This window comes from Acomys russatus, chromosome 2 (genome assembly GCF_903995435.1).
Source record: "Acomys russatus chromosome 2, mAcoRus1.1, whole genome shotgun sequence".
NCBI lineage: Eukaryota > Metazoa > Chordata > Mammalia > Rodentia > Muridae > Acomys > Acomys russatus.
The window spans coordinates 57,005,164-57,021,168 of record NC_067138.1 but is presented as its reverse complement, the minus strand read 5'-3'; the positions used below and the strand labels follow the sequence as shown (position 1 = coordinate 57,021,168).

Here is a 16,005-nt window from a genome sequence, read left to right as displayed (position 1 = left end):
AGTACCCAGTCACAGCAGGAGCCAAGAATGAGCTCAGGAGCCTTGTGCCCAAGGCCCTATTCTTCAGGACCTGCATGCAGCAATTTGGAAATGCTGGGTTAAAAGGGGGAAAAAAAAGGGCTACTTTCAAAGTTGAATATCAGCAGGACATGGTGGTCCACGCCTTTAGGCCCAGCGTTTGGGAGGCAGAGGCAGGTCGATTGCTGTGAATTTGAGGCCAGCCTGGTCTACAAAGTGAGTCCAGAATAGCCAAGGCTACACAGAAACCCTGTTTTGAAAAAAATCAAAACAAAACAAAGTTGAGTATCAATTTCATCAAAAGCATTAATCAATGTATAATGTAAGTACTCTATCTGCCTTACAAGTTCTCATGTAACCCAGTGAGGGGTAACAACTTGCTTCCTGGCTTGTTTCACACTTCTGAGGTAGGGAAGTGACAGTTGCCAATTTTACTTACCCGTAGCCATTTACACCTGTTTAATAATGTTACCAAAAGGTACATTAGTGACAGCTGTTAGAAGTAACATTATACATGAAGAAAGCATCAGGACAAAGAGCTGGGCAGTGGTGGTGCAGGTAGAGCTCTGTGAGTTCAAGGCCAGCCTGGTCTACAGAGCTAGTTCCAGGAGCGCCAAGGCTACACAGTGGGAACCGAAAGAAAGAAGAATATCTATGAATTTCCTTAGAATGTAGCTCAAGTAGAACAAGTTGAGATGAGAAAGCATCACCAATGCCCTAAATAAACTGCTGCTTCGGCATGTGAACAAGAGCCATGCCTAAATAATATGTACCATGTTTAAGCAACAGCAAGGAGGCATACTCTTTAATTAGCCAAGGGGGCTATGCTTCATTTTGAGAAAAACCCAAGCTGAGAAAGAGTGGGCATTTTCATCCCTCAGATGCTTGTGCACCTCACTGTCCACATCAGCTGCTGCACATTATACTTGGGGAGAGGCCAAACTCAAGTCAACCCCAAAGAACGTGGGGCCATCATTACTGATTGTTCTTTGGAAGCACTCAGCAGAGAGACTCTGGTTTTCAAGGCTGGTATTTTATATGTGCTGTGGTGTTAGGGTTCAGTAAAATTGATCCTGAACGGGCAGCCAGAGGTGCTTGTAGAGAGAGGTTTCTAGCCTGATGTCAAGAGTAACTGGGGGTTCGGGCTGCTGCTAAGTATTACTACTGTATTGTGGGGAGGTAAGGCATTCCCGAGACGTGGATTTAACTTCCTGGCTTTGGACTTCTTGAAAGTTTTCCTGGGGTTTGCAGGACTGGAGTGAGCACAGTCATCTGTCAGAAATCTGTTGGAAATAGTTAACATGGTGCATGCTGTACGCAGTGTGTAGCAGCTAGTCATTAATGAACACTTACGTCAGGGCCTGACAGTGAGATCTGTTTATCCGTATGCTTCTGTTCTCTAGCTGTATTGATTGTTAGTCCTGGTGTCTAGATGTCAGGTTGGCAAAGGCAGGTCTCGCCTGTACGATACAGTGCTTAGGGAGGCAGCATCTGTCTACCTGACAAAAGCCTGTTTAGGAGCCATCAGCATGACTTCACAGAATTGAGGAGGCTTGCATGCAGTGTGACATGCCACCCCCCCCTGCCTGTGGGAGCATCACCATTCTGCTTTTTCATCTTTTCTTGTGTAAGATAATCTTTCCAGCTGGCAGACCAGGGTAGGGCAGAGGCACATTAATGAACAGTTTCTAGAGACCACCACCCGGAGGAGGAGCAAAAGAAAGGAAGAAAGCAAGTTCCTTTAACATGTAGAGCAAGGATGACTGTACTGCACTGTGCTTCAGCAAAGGCTACCAATGCCTCTGTGGTTAATTCTTTGGCTGCAGGGGGCCAGAGCCATTTCAAATGAATTACAGCGGTATAGATAAATAGTATATTTAGCCAAGTATCTAGATTTTATCTTTCTGAAGTGCCTACCATTTAACCTTGGATCTACTGAATTTAAATGATTAAATAATACTCCTGCTTTTAATATGCTATTTAAAAAGCTTAGGAATTCCTATGTATTAAGAAATTATATTGTTTTCTTTTTTGGTTTTTTGAGACAGGGTTTCTCTGTGTAACCTTGGCTGTCATAGACTTGCTTTGCAGACCAGGCTGGCCTCGAACTGACAATGATCCACCTGCCTCTGCCTCCAAGAATGCAGGGATTAAAGGCATGTGCCACTACACTCAGCTAGAAATTATATTCTATAGCCATTGAGATGTATCGTAATTAAAGACCCATATATCCAAGCAATCATAATACATATTTGCTAGGGTGTAATGTGTACAAAAAAATAGCAAATGCACAAAATTACTACCAGTAATCGTATCATTATTAGTAGATTTTTCTAAGGTTTAATGAGAAGTTAAAAAAATCCTAGAAATGTGGAATGTCAGGTAATTGTTTATGCATTGTTTTACAAAACGCTCCTTTCACTTTGCCTCAATAGGCTCAGGGATCAATTATCTGCTCCAGGACCTACAGAGACAAGGCCCAAGCCACACTGAATTCCAAGTCCATGTGAGTTCAGTCATCACCCATTCCACGTCAGCCTGTGGTATTACCGGATCTTGGGCAAATCCTTGGAGATGCAGGGCATGACAAGATGCTTTTCAACAATGGCTGCCAAACCTGCAATCACCTGAGAGGTAGAAAAACTGCTGCCAGCTTCATTATACCTTGAAAGACTGCAGTTTAAGATAACTTTCAAGATTCTGGATTGCTTTTATTTAGAGAAATTTGGGGATTAGTGCTAATAATAAGATGCCACTTAAAAACAATATTTGCAAGAGACAGCTTTGGATAGAGACTAAGTGCACTGTCAGTAAGAAAAGAGACTATGATGATAAATCATGAACACCAAAGTTTAAAAAACATAACTTCCATTTATTCCAGCCATGTTACCCAGGAGCAGAGGAAAACTAGGCTCCCTGGTGATAGCCTGGCGGCCACATCACTACTTTGCAAGCCTGACCTTGCATTTCACACACCTCAAACATGTTTTGAGCCCTAAGGAGAAAAAGTATCAAATTCATCCCAGGAAAGTTGTGCCTTGCATATGTACAACTCTGTGGTTACCATAACACCGCTGTCATAAAGCAACACTTGCCCTTCAGGGCGACGAGGAGTAGTGTCAAACTTCTCACTCTCCTCCCGTTTCCTTTAGGAGTGAAAGGCTACAACAACAAGAAAGCAAACATTCAAACCATCAAAAATAAGACAAATTATTTCAAGATAATAAAAAGAGAAAACGCGTGACTGTTAGGCCTGCAGAGCGCAGAACTGCTGGAACACAGCCAGGATGTGGGGATCTAACTCGGCAGTGAAGAGCAGGTTCTCCAGGGTCACCATGTACTGCTGGATTATCTGGTGATGCTGCAGGCACAGAAAAGCGGCTTGGGTCAGGAAACGAAATGCAAGCAACACTGTGGAACATTTTCCCCAAAGTCCACCCATACTGGCACATTCCCTGAGAAGCCTCAGCATTATGAGACTATGTGGGGAAAGGAGTGGAGGGACACACAAGCTAAAAAGCAGTTCTTACGGCCTTCACAGGAACCGGATCCTTGATGCAAGGCACGGCGAAAACACTGCCCACAGCTACACTACTGACAGCTGCAGAGAGTGTCCCGGAAGTCAGGACACAATATATTATAGTGTTTTAAAAACCAGCTTGACTAGGGAGCCAAAGCATCAGAAACTGGGAACCTTTTCTCTGTAGACTAAACCACATAGGACTATGGGCTCTTGGTAACCTCTTGAACAGGCTAGTAACTGCAAATGTATGGGGGAGATTTGGAGGCTTAAAGAGTTGAACTTTAAGAATAATTAAGTCTGCATTAGTCAATTTTCTAGAATGAAGACAGACTTAGGGAGTTAATGCCTGAGTGGGAAAAATGAACTTCAGTCCCCTGCATACCAGGATATCTAGCTGCCCCTGGGGATACATTTTACCATGGGAACACAGATGTTACATAACTTTATAAACCCTACTACTGTTGAGTGAGTGGACTTCTTTCCGCTCTGTATTTTGTGCTGGGCTCCCTAGCACAGAAATTGGCAACCCAGAGTCTGAGTGATATCAAACCAGCTTTCTGATAAACAGTAGTGGCAGCAAGTGGACTTAAATTAAAAGTCCCACAAGAGCTACAGAACTTCCTGGTAAACTTTATGAGGACTTTTTTTTTTTTTTAAAACAGTGGTAAGGTTCAAAATTTGTTGTCTCATGCATAACAGAGAAGTGTTTTTTTTATCACCAAGCCTACTATAGGTTTTTAATTGGGAAGCCTGTGTGGCTGAAGACAATGGTGTCTTCCATCTGATCACAAACCTGTAGGAAGATTTGCTGCAGCCTCTCTATGCAGTTCTTATACCATGGGGTTAGGATACTGGTCCCATCGGTTTCACATCGCACCAGGTGTTCCGTCAGGATCATGATGAAACGCTGGAAAGGATGGACAGGTTGAACAAACACTAAAGGAGAATCTTAATTTCTGAGCAAATCCAAATCAAGATTTCTCAAAAGTCTTGTTGCTTCACACGGTGTATACTCCTGACTTTCAGGACTCCCCCACGAACTGTCAACTTAGCAGGGAGAGATTTAGTGTTAAATCCTGTAGCTTCTTCTAGAAATATGACCCGGCCTTGTTCTAAGAAAACAGCATTAATAGCCATCTATGTTCAAAACGTTCACAGGAAAGAAAACAATCACCTAAATCACCAACCACAGGAACAAATGACATGGCTGTTTAAATGATGAGCAAACAGCAGACTTACGGTGGCCTCCAGGTGGTGGCAGTGACAATATTCTTTTTTTTTTCAGACAGGCTTCTCTGTGTAGCCTTTGCTGTCCTGGACTCACTTTGTAGTTCAGGCTGGCTCGAATCCACAAAGATCAGCCTGCCTCTGCCTCTGCCTCCCTGAGTGCTGGGATTACAGGTGTGTGCTACTGTGCCTGGCAGTGACACTGTTCTTTTGCAAAGTTCTGTATTCTTAATATTTTGTGATTGAAATGGCAGCTGTTCAAACTTTCACATTTCATACTCCAAGCTAACTTACCTGGAAGATGACCAGGAAGAGGTTCTTCTGTTCACTCTGAGCAGACTCTACCTTCTCTTGCAGTCTTTCTATTTGCTCCTCGAGGGCCCCATCCTTCCTGTCACTGCCTCGGTCATCATCATCACTTCGCTACAAAAGGCCCAGGAACAAAAGAACAATGTATAACATCTACCAAGAAAGGGGAATGATTAAAACAATCTAACACCAGGTTCTGCTATGAGGCCCAGGTTGGCTTTGAACTAGAACTTCCCTGAGTGCTGTGGGTGGGGGATGGGTGGTACTAAGACTCAAATCCAAGAGCTCAGAGATGCTAGGCAAGTAATTTTATGACTGAGCTATGCCCCTGCCCTGGGGAAGGATCTTATACTAAATCCTTTTACTCTTGTAGTGATAGCTGTAGGGTGATTTCGTGGTATCAGTGCTGATAGCAGCAGTGGGTGTCACTACTATGGCCACCTCAGTCATTAAACACCAGTAATGAAGACTATCTACTATTATAAGTCAGGCTCCAGCAGGCACACTGCCTCCCTTTAAACACAATCTTCGTTACCACGGGAATATTCTGTCAAAACTGGGACTTGAGACTGACTTGTCCCACCTCTCCACACAGCATCTCCAACTACATCTCCAACTGTGTCCCTTCTCTTTTGTGCCAGACTCAGAAATACACATACGTTTTCTTTGAGGAAAGCCTAGAGGTGGTAAATTAGGGGAAAATAGTTGGTTGTCGACATCAGTGCCACAGCACATGACAGTTTTGGATAACTTGGAATTGGGAAAAATAAACCACTGTCAAGGCAGCGGACTGACTTCTAAGCCCTCAGCTTACTTACTCGTTTGTGCTGCCTTGCCAGTTTCTCTTTAGCTTCTTCTAGCTCTTTCTGGATCTTCAGAACATGTTTGTTCATCTTACGAATTGTAGAGTGCAAAATTTCCCACACAAACAACCTTAAAGTAATGCAACATTTGGTTAACTATGTTAAGCACACTTTACAGAGGAAATGCCTAGCGTTTTTCAGACTGTCATTAAGGGCAGATGGGGCCGTCTAACCTCGGGGGAATTAGGCGTTGTTCTCCAGCAGCCCCTCATTCACACTGCAGTGACTGGGAGCACCTCTCTCCACTCGTTAGACTCGGGTGGGCGCCCAGAGGGCAGTGCCATGCACACCCTGTATTTGTCTATCCCTTAATAAAACACCAACATTAGAGTTGGCTCTCTCTTTCCACCATGTGAGTTCTGAGGATCAAACTCAGGGAGCTCAGATCATTAGGCCCTGTAGAAATCCTCTGATCAGCCAGGCAGTGGTGGCACATGCCTTTAATCCCAGTGCTCAGGGAGGTAGAGGCAGGGGGATCTCTGTGAGTTCGAGGCCAGCCTTTTGATCATGTATATCACCTCAGGGCTCAGTACCTCCCAGACCAGTGTGCTCTGGCAATAAGAGGTGTAGCGCAGAAGTGAAAGACTGCCATATAGTTTAGTTTTACTTCATTTACTTTCACTGTATGTCAACCCCGGCTGTCCTGGTCCTGATCATCACAATGTTCTAGGTGATGCAAACTATTCACATAGACCATGCTCTCTAAGCACTGGCAAACACAGGGTCTTATATGTGCTCTAAGTTCTGATCCAAACCTAGTAAAGTCACGAGACAGCTCCGATGAGAAGATCCAGTTTGCTACTGCGGCACAGTCCACAATCTGTGTACGAATCATCTTATCTACCAGTACAGCAATCATCTACGATGAGAAAAGACACAGGGTCAAGTTTTACTGATAAATAGGCATAATAATTGAGATAGATGCTCAAATCGTAATGATAATGCTATGAAAATAAAGAAGCCGGGCTATAAAATTTGATTTTAACAAAAATGGAATTGACCAGCTTAAGTGGTAGGTCACCTTTTTATTTTTTCTTTTAGATAGGGTTTCATATAGCTAAGGCTGGCCTTGAACTCCTGATTTGCTTGCCACTGCCTCCCAAGTGCTACAATTAGAGGCATATGCCACCACTCCTGAATTAACTAGTCAGTCTTTAGATTTATTCTGCCCTTTGCTAGGCTCTAATATTGTAAGAAATACTATAAGAAAATTTTTGTTGATAGCACCTCCATAAAAAGTATATATATACAATTTCAACTGAAATACCCTCCAGGTGAACAACATCTTACGAGTCTTGTTTGTAGAAATAAACACACATAGCTACTTCCTACCAAATACTCCTGTCAAACAACACTTTCCTTACTTAGCGTCTAATATGTAGAAACACTACAGCACAAAACCCATCAGTGCCACCTGAAGAATGCTACTGAGGGCTGGCGAGATGGTCAGTGGGTAAGACGCTTGACGCTAAGCCTGATGACCTAAGTTCAATAGCCAGGACTCAACATGGTAGAAGGAGAGAACTGACCTGAAATCTGTTCTCTGACCTCACACAGGCCACAGAGCCAACAACTCAATGTAATTGAAAAGTTTACCAAAAAGAATGTATCAATAATTATTTACACGACACCCAGTTTACAGATTTAAAAGCCATTCTACTGGCGGAATCACATGTAATTAACCTCTCCCCCACGTATCTACTAACAGCTGTTACCTGTGGATGATTCCTCCAGACCTCAAACATAACTCTCAACACGTGCAGCTTCCCCTTGTCGCTCTCGGCAAGAGTTTTGAAGACTTCATGAAACCTTGGGAGAAAGGTGAAAAGTACAATTACTCAGAAGCCATCTTAGTGTGTTCAAAGCCCCTTTAATGTTACTCAATTTAAAATACAATAGGTAAATTAAGAATAAACAGAGTAGTCACTAGGCACATAAAGCATCGGAATTCACCAGCAGGGAAGCTGTCACTGGCTTATGAGAGCACTCTTTTCTTCTGGAGCCTCACCAAAGTTGCTGTCCCTTCAGGTGCCAACCTCCGAGCAGGCTTTCATTTCTGCTTACCCACTTGGGCAAGCTGTCTAGATAGGCTGGACCCCTCTGCCTGTGTAAACGACTGTCCCAAGGACCTGGGCTTGTACTAGTTTACCCACCACATGCACATCTGCACTGCACACACACTGCATTCCTAGGAAGCCACAGGAAGCATGTTAGCCACCGCAAACTGAATCTCATTCTATTAAATTATATAGTAAGATCTTCCTGCTTAGCAATTTTAGCCCAAAACTACTACAACATTGGTGTTCAAATGTGCATACTTACTTTGCAAGAGCACTGAAGGAGTGACTGAAGGATTTGGCAGCTAAGTGCAGCAGAGTCTGTACAAAGACCTCTATTTTCAATGGGTTAAATCTGAACCCTTCATCTGAAAAATATTTTACAGTAAGAATAAAAAAAAAATGTTAAGCATAGTAATTCCTTGGTCCTATGCTTTGGAATGCTAAGCTCATAAGACATTTATAACATGATCCAGTAATGGACTATTGTCCCAGTTCTTCTATAGAACTCAGGGTTGTTTCTACTTATGACAGGCTGTCACTGCACTGTGGCCAGCCTGGAACCTCAAACTTGTCTGGATTAGTAACAGGCTTACAGCACCACTCCTGGCTTATGACCCACTTCCTTAAAAGCATCAGACATCCTTCTTCCATATTCTGTCTACAAGATGTCAAAATGTTAACTAAATCAAAACCAGCAAATCCTTTAAACCTACAACATATAACTTTGGTCAAAGTCTAAACTTCCTATTGTTATGGCTGACGGCCACCTCCTAGGTGTCCTCTCCAAACAAATGGTTGTCTTTGTAGATGTGTCATCTGTTCTACTTTTGATGCAACACACTTGTTTAGTTATTCTAAATAACTGAATATTTCACAGTATGTCTTAACAAGTATTAAAACAACCCTTTCATTACTTCTTTCCTTATCCAGTCATAATTCAGGTAAACTTTTATGTCATTCTGTCAATTTTTCTATTCATACCAGGAAAATTAAACAAAGCTAAGATGCTGGCTGAAATATAAGGTACATACTAAGTAAAGATTAGGCAATAGTATCGTAATAGCTTAAAATTTGAAGAAAATATCAATCGTACCCCAAATATCCAACACATTCAGCCTTCCCATTCAGGAAGCCGTTTATACTAAAAGCAGAGAGATCTAGAAAGCCTTGAATGAGCACACATGACTTATTTCGTATGTAGAACATGGCTAATGTTCTTTTCCTAACTGTTGTTGTTTTTGAGACAAAGCCTCACTATGTAGTTCTGGCTGGCCTGACAGTCATTATATAACTAAGCTGGCCTGACTCATGGAGACCTGCCTGCCTCTGCCTCCCAATGCTGGGATTAAAGGTGTGTACCATACCCAGGATGGTTTGTTTATACTAATATAAGCTCCCACAGGAATCTCGGGGCCTCCTAGATGAGGGGTGATAGGCAGCCTTGAACAGAACTCAGGGCTCATCAGAGTTATGCTTATGCCTCAACTTGGCCCGTGCAGGTCAGCTGAAGGTCATTTTCTTACCGTCATCGTCAACCTGGTTAGGATTCGGTACGTCTTTCAGAATGCTGAAGATTTCGTCATTAGTCGCCTTGCTTTTAAAAGCAACAGATAAACAGAGTGCCACGGAATGTCCAGGAAGGGAATCTAAACACAGAACAGAGGGGAAGGGAGACCGAGCTGAAAGGCTGTTCTATCCTTTGAGAACACAGTGCTCCTCAGCCCAAGGGCAGCATGCAAACCATGTGCTACTACACATGAGGGCTTCTCATCGGGGCCAAAAGAGCTGATGCTCACGTCAGTATGCATGAGCATACCAGTCCTCAGGGTGCGTGGACATTTTAAACTCAAAACTTCCCAGTCATCTCTGCCAACATAAGAGGCCCTGTGCTTAAACCTTACATGCTCACTACTGGGATTTTTGTGAGTGAGTGCTTATGGTATAGATTTTAGGTTAATGTAAAGGCACCGTGAAAGCAACAGGAGATCTACTTTCAATGTGATGCAGACAGTGGTAACAAAAAAGGCAATCTTGACTAGGACCGCAGGACACGTGTTCCCAAGACCCGTAATGACTGATGTCTACCACAACAGGCCACGCAAGGACAGTTATATATATCTCGTATATCTGCTGTGAGCCTGTCCCTGAAAGTAGAAGAAAATTCTATGAAAAAAAAAAAAAAAAAAAAAAAAGAACCCTCTGTCACCAAGGAATTTATACACTAGCTGAGAAACTGAGAAATTAACTTTAGAAGTAGACAGAAAGCATTTTTATGAAACAGGTTTGTTAAAGGTTAAAATAACAAACTTGGGCCAGACCTGAGGAAGAGAACTGGAACTAGAGAAAAGGGCTTCCTCTTTTTACTGTGGCACTGTGGTAATGCAATGGCACACAGCAAGGAAGAGCAGCGTTCCCAGTCATAGGGAACTTCCTTGCAGCGCAGAATGGGAGGCCTGGGAATGGGCGGCACTCAGTGTGATCACAACAGCAGGAACCCTAATGTCTAGCTCTGACACTGTCACCATGCACACACTTTTGATTCGTGCTGCAATCCCAGAGCCCATGGGGCTGAAAGGCCAAAGTCATGGTTACAAATTTACTTCTAGAAGCAGACTGCCATGTGCCCCAGTGTTCCCAGCATCAGATGTGTGCTGGCTGGTCTTATGTCAACTTGACACAAGCTATTTACCTGAAAGGAGGAAACCTCAAGTGAGAAAATGCTTTCATAAGATCCAGCTGTAGGGCATTTTATTTTAATTATCGATTAATAGGGGAGGGCACAACCCATGGTGGGTGGTGCTACCCCTGGTCTGGTGGTCCTAGGTTCTATACGAAAGCAGGCTGAGAAGAGCAGGCCAGTAAGCCACACCCCTCCATGGCCTCTGCATCAGCTCCTGCCTCCAGGTTCCTGTCCTGACTTCCTTCAATGATGAGCAGCTATATGAAGTATAAGCCATAAAAACCCTTTCCTCCCCAACGTGCTTTTGGTCATGGTGCTCATCATAGCAGCAGCAACCCTAACTAGGACAAGATGATAGCCAACTCAAGAAGTCTCCATTGTAATAAATGCACACTTTCTGTTTCAGTACATCCTAGGAGAAAATTCATCTCACTATTCTTTGTACCGTATTAAAAATGTAATGTAAAAAACACCATGAACAATATAAAATAGGAAAACGCTATAAGCTAATAGTAACTAGTTAGATAACAACAAAATCCTCAATCTTGGGCTGATGGGTCACTTTTCAAGTAAAGAAATACAATTCTAAGAGTACCGTGGATCAGCACTTTGTAAGGGGAGATTTGTCGTTTCATTACTTACTGCTACTTTCATCTCCATACTTGTAAGTGCAGGTTGGGTTTGCAGGACACAGAGCTGAGAAGGTGGGAGGAACGATGTCTAATATATGCTGATGGTACGACAACCTGTAACACAAACCAGAGCCTTGGAAAAGGGCTCATGCTTTCGTCCTTGATAACACTCAGCTTGCCCAGAAAGCCAGATCCAACACCCTACACTCAGCAGACAACCAAGAACAAAGAGGGGACAAAGTCCTTCAGGCTGTTCAGTAAGTGAACACAGGTGAACTCAGGCCCGCTGCAAACACACTGACAGCATTGAGGTGTGGGCTGAAGGCCCCACAGTCTGCTGGTGGAAGAGGTGAGGTGACAGTGGGTCAGGCGGAGGAGGTAAGTTGGCTTGGCTGGGAGGTTATATGAGACGCACTAAAGAAATAAACAGAATAGTAAGAGCCAAGCTTCTTATTGCCCGACAAAGTGTTCAGACATCACAGTATAGAGGATGGCAAGAAACAATGTTGGGCACGCACGCGGACACATACAGACACACGGACACACGGACACACACACCTTAAACTCAACTACCTCTAAAAAAATACACATTAAGAGCTTAGATCAGTTCCCCAAAACATACTCTATTCTTAGAAACTAAGGCTTTAAAATAGAGGGGAGGGATGAGAAAACACAAATTAGAAAAAACACAAGCTTAGAAAATGAGAAAATGTATATCAGTGTTGGGGAACATTGAAAAAAAACCATAATAGCTTAATTTATATAAAACCCATATGGTACAGCCAATTGCAGTCCAAACCCTGATTCAAAGTGAGGTGGGAGATGGACAAACACGGAGACTTAGGAAAGAATCCCGGGACATGCTTTACACACGCAAAGGAGAGAGAAAGCCTGTCAGATAGCAACAAAGTCAAGCAGACTCCCCCAGGAGAAACTAAGAGACCTAAATCAAGGAGAACATGCAAAGCATTTACCTCATACATTTCTCTAGAACTTCTCTCACAAACTTTGGTTTGGGACTTTCCAGGTCCTGAGAGAGACAATCTGACCTACGAGGAAATGTGGTTTTGTTAGGGCCACATACACAATCTTCATCTCTTGCTTTATACTAGAGCTTTCTACCTATCACCTTATCACATATAGCAAATAAATATCCATGAAATAAATACTTGAGACAACAGAGTATTTTAAAGTGAATTTTAGGGGCTGGTGAGATGGCTCAGCGGTTAAGAACAGTCTCCTAGAGGTCCTGAATTCAGTTCACAGCACCCACAACGGTGGCTCATGACCATCTAATAAAGGGATCTGATGCCCTCTTCTGGCCTGCAGGTGTACATGCAGACAGAGCACATACATTTAAAAAGTGAGTTTTAAATATTAAGATTCTGCATGTATATGTCCACATGCTGCGTACATGCATATGATGCGCACATGTATGGAGGCCAGAGGATAACCCTGGGTGCTGTTCCCCTGGTGCACCTACCAGGGTTTCTCACTAGGCCTACAACTTATCCATTAGGCTAGGCTGGCTGGCCAGAGAACAGGAGGAATCTGTCAATCTCCGTGTCCCCATGCCTCCATGGCTAGCTTCAAAACAAAAACAAAAACCAGGGTCTCGTGGCATAGTGCTGGCTGGCCTGGAACTTCCTATGTAGGTCAGGCTGGCCTCCAACTCAGAGATTGGCCTGCCTCTGCCTCCTGAGTGTTGGGATTAAGGTGTTCACTACCACACCGGGCTCAAATGGGCTTTTAAGCATGAACCCTGGAGATCAAACGTGGATGTTTATGTTTGAGTAGCAAGCACTTTACAGACTGAGCAATCTCCAATAGTAACTGTTTTGACTAAGGACGGATAAAACATGGTACTTACCAATCTTCCCAGCTCCAGCGAAATTGAAAATTACTTAGATGATGAGAAAACCAATTAATAAACCTACATTGGGGAGTGGGGCAGGGGAGAGGAGAAAAGGAACAGTGCAATTTAGGCCAGTATTTTATATAATCCTTTACACAGCTAAACAGCTTTACACGCACAGCCCACTCCTGGCAGCTTCTGTAACTGCTCTCTCAGCAGAGCCCCTGCTGTCTGCAGTCCCCGGCTATACCAGCTCTCTCGGTCTGTGCTTCCTTTTACTCTTGTTAGGTAGCAGCATGATTTAAGCTCATAATGTGTGCAAATTGTTTATGTAATTCGCACAGCTATAAAGAAGCCTACTAGTTTTCTCATGTAACTGTTGATGATATGGAAGCAGTTAAAAAATTGTAGTTAAATGTACACAAATAATTTACAAATGGCAGACCCAAAGCAAGCCTCTCATGCTTTGCTGGGAACCGAGCATGGGTCCCTGGGACAGCAGCCATTGCTTTTCGCTGCTGAGCTTCTTCTCCAGCTCTTAGTCACTCACACTGTGGTCTCTTCAAGACTTTACTTCGTCATTTATGTGTTTATGTTGTATGGGCATGTGTATGCAGCACCAGAGGTCAGACAGCTGTTAGGTGCCCTGGAGCTGGAGCTACAGGTGGCTATACAGCTGCTGGATGTAGGTGCTAAGAACCAAACTCAGGTCCTCTGGAAGAGCAGCAAGCACCTTTGTTGATAAGCCACTTCGACAAGCCCACTATGACCTTTTCAGGACAACCTATATGCATAAAGTTGCCTTCCTCAAAAATACACTTAGCTCTCAAGACAGGAAAACACCTCAGCGTGTTGAATAGTGTTGTGAAGGCCATAAGTATGCAAAAATGTTCACAGAACTGGTATTCTGATTAAAATGGAGACACTGAAGACACTTTCTTACACTGAAGACACTTTTTTAAAAATTTATTTTGGTTTTTTGAGACAGGGTTTCTCTGTGTAGCCTTGGCTGTCCTGGACTCACTTTGTAGACCAGGCTGGCCTCCAACTCACAGTGATCCGCCTGCCTCTGCCTCCCGCCCGAGTGCTGGGATTAAAGGCATGCAACACTACTGCCCGGCTGAAGACACTTTATTACAGCACATCCTTCAAAAATCTCTTGATTTCAATCATTTGAAAAATGTCAAGGTCACCAACAGAGATAGCATTCACTAATAATTTTCAGATACAGAATTTGAATAAGAGATATGACAAGCATTGGTGGTGCACGTCTGTAACCCCAGCATTTGGGGAGGCAGAGGCAGGCAGATCACTGAGAGTTCGAGGCCAGCCTGGTCTACAAAGTGAATCCAGGACAGCCAAGGCAACATAGAAAAACCCTGCCTCGAAAAAAGAGGCTGGGGGGGTGGGGGGAAAGGGGGGGAATTTTGGCAACTCTTGAATTCTAGCTCTAATTTGAGAACTACACAGAAGAAAAAAAAAAATAGTTGGTAAAGGTAGTCACACAGATTTTCACCAAAAGAAATGATCTTGGAATGACCGTACTCTAAGAATCCAAGACAGGTTTTATTTATTGATTTAAAAACAAATGGACTCTTACAGCTGCAGGTTAGTTTCAAAACAGATTATCTATAAATGTTCATGCATAATAAATGCAGTATTAGATTCATCATTCAAAGTAAGTTTATCTTCAGATGATGCTTAAGCATCAAGTGCTTAGGCAAGAAATAAAAGTAAAGAGAAGCAAGCCTTGGCACCACTAGAAACTGAAACAGATTAGAAGCCATGGTGTTCTAACAAGTGAGCTGCTATTGCAAAGGGGTTCTAGAAAATGGAACAGTTTGGAAACCATTAAGACAGCCTTCTGAAAACCCTTGAAGGCGATGACATGACCCTTAGTTCAGAAGCAGGCAGTGGCTGTACCTGTCTACACATGTGGTACTCATCGAGTCCAGGCGCATGTAGAGCATCTCAGTCGCCTGTGCAAGCTGTCAATCGTTAGATAAGGAAAACTATGTCCTACTCCCCTTGAAAATTAGTGTGACACACAAATGAAAAATAAAGCATATCCTCTAAGTCTTTATGACTAAGAATGCTGTGTCTTTTGACCTTTCACATAACTGATCTTGTTTTTCAAGTTTAAATTGTCAATGATGTACAAAAAATTGACTGCATTCACATTTGTAAAATCAAGATATTTTCATCACCTCTATAATTTCTCCAAGCGCCTTTGTAATCCACTCCTTTCCCAGTCATCTGAGACCTTCCCACAAGCATCCACTAGTCTTTTGTTACTAGAGGATCTTTGCATTTTTCTAGAATTTTACAAAGTAGCATCATGTTTTGTGAATCTGTTATCTTTCCTTCAGTATAAATGATTTTTCAACCTATGCTGTTCACTGCATTAAAGACAAGTCCTTTTTGTTGCTGAATTAAATATTACCATATCCATTCACGTATTGTTGGACACTAGGTTGTTTCAAAGTTGGGATGATCTTTTTCTTTTGTTTTGTTTTTGTTTTTGAAGACAGGGTTTCTCTGTTTTAACTCTGGCTGTCCTGGAACGATCAGGTTGGCCTCAAACTTACAGTGATCCTTCTGCCTCTGCCTCACGAGTGCTAACATTAAAGGAGTGTGCCACCACTGCCCAGGCTATGTACTGTGTAAAGATTGTCCTTGCTGGGCTGGAGAGATTGATCAAGAGGTTAAAAGCACTGTCTCCTTTTCCAAAGGTCCTAAATTCAATTCCCAGCAACCACATGGTGGCTCACAGCCATCTATAATGAGATCTGGTGGCCTCTTCTGGCAGGCAGAATATTGTTTATGTTAAAAAAATAA

At 43.0% G+C, this 16,005-nt stretch overlaps 1 protein-coding gene across 2 annotated transcripts in view; it reads right to left on the bottom strand.

Moving 5' to 3' along the window:
- Nucleotides 1-2,358: 2,358 nt before the first annotated feature.
- The window catches only part of Ncbp1 (nuclear cap binding protein subunit 1), a 37,272-nt gene continuing 23,625 nt past the window's right edge, over nucleotides 2,359-16,005 (bottom strand). The window contains exons 10-21 of one of the 2 annotated variants that reach the window (XM_051161640.1): nucleotides 15,091-15,155; nucleotides 13,183-13,245; nucleotides 12,287-12,361; nucleotides 11,323-11,426; nucleotides 9,524-9,646; nucleotides 8,263-8,365; nucleotides 7,656-7,749; nucleotides 6,696-6,799; nucleotides 5,896-6,010; nucleotides 5,063-5,191; nucleotides 4,335-4,448; nucleotides 2,359-3,379 (exon numbers count right to left, since the gene is read on the bottom strand). In XM_051161640.1, coding sequence (XP_051017597.1) covers nucleotides 3,266-3,379; nucleotides 4,335-4,448; nucleotides 5,063-5,191; nucleotides 5,896-6,010; nucleotides 6,696-6,799; nucleotides 7,656-7,749; nucleotides 8,263-8,365; nucleotides 9,524-9,646; nucleotides 11,323-11,426; nucleotides 12,287-12,361; nucleotides 13,183-13,245; nucleotides 15,091-15,155 — 1,203 coding nt within the window. In that variant the 3' untranslated portion in view covers nucleotides 2,359-3,265. The remainder of the gene's footprint in view (nucleotides 3,380-4,334; nucleotides 4,449-5,062; nucleotides 5,192-5,895; nucleotides 6,011-6,695; nucleotides 6,800-7,655; nucleotides 7,750-8,262; nucleotides 8,366-9,523; nucleotides 9,647-11,322; nucleotides 11,427-12,286; nucleotides 12,362-13,182; nucleotides 13,246-15,090; nucleotides 15,156-16,005) is intronic. The other variant, XM_051161631.1, reaches the window with a different exon arrangement.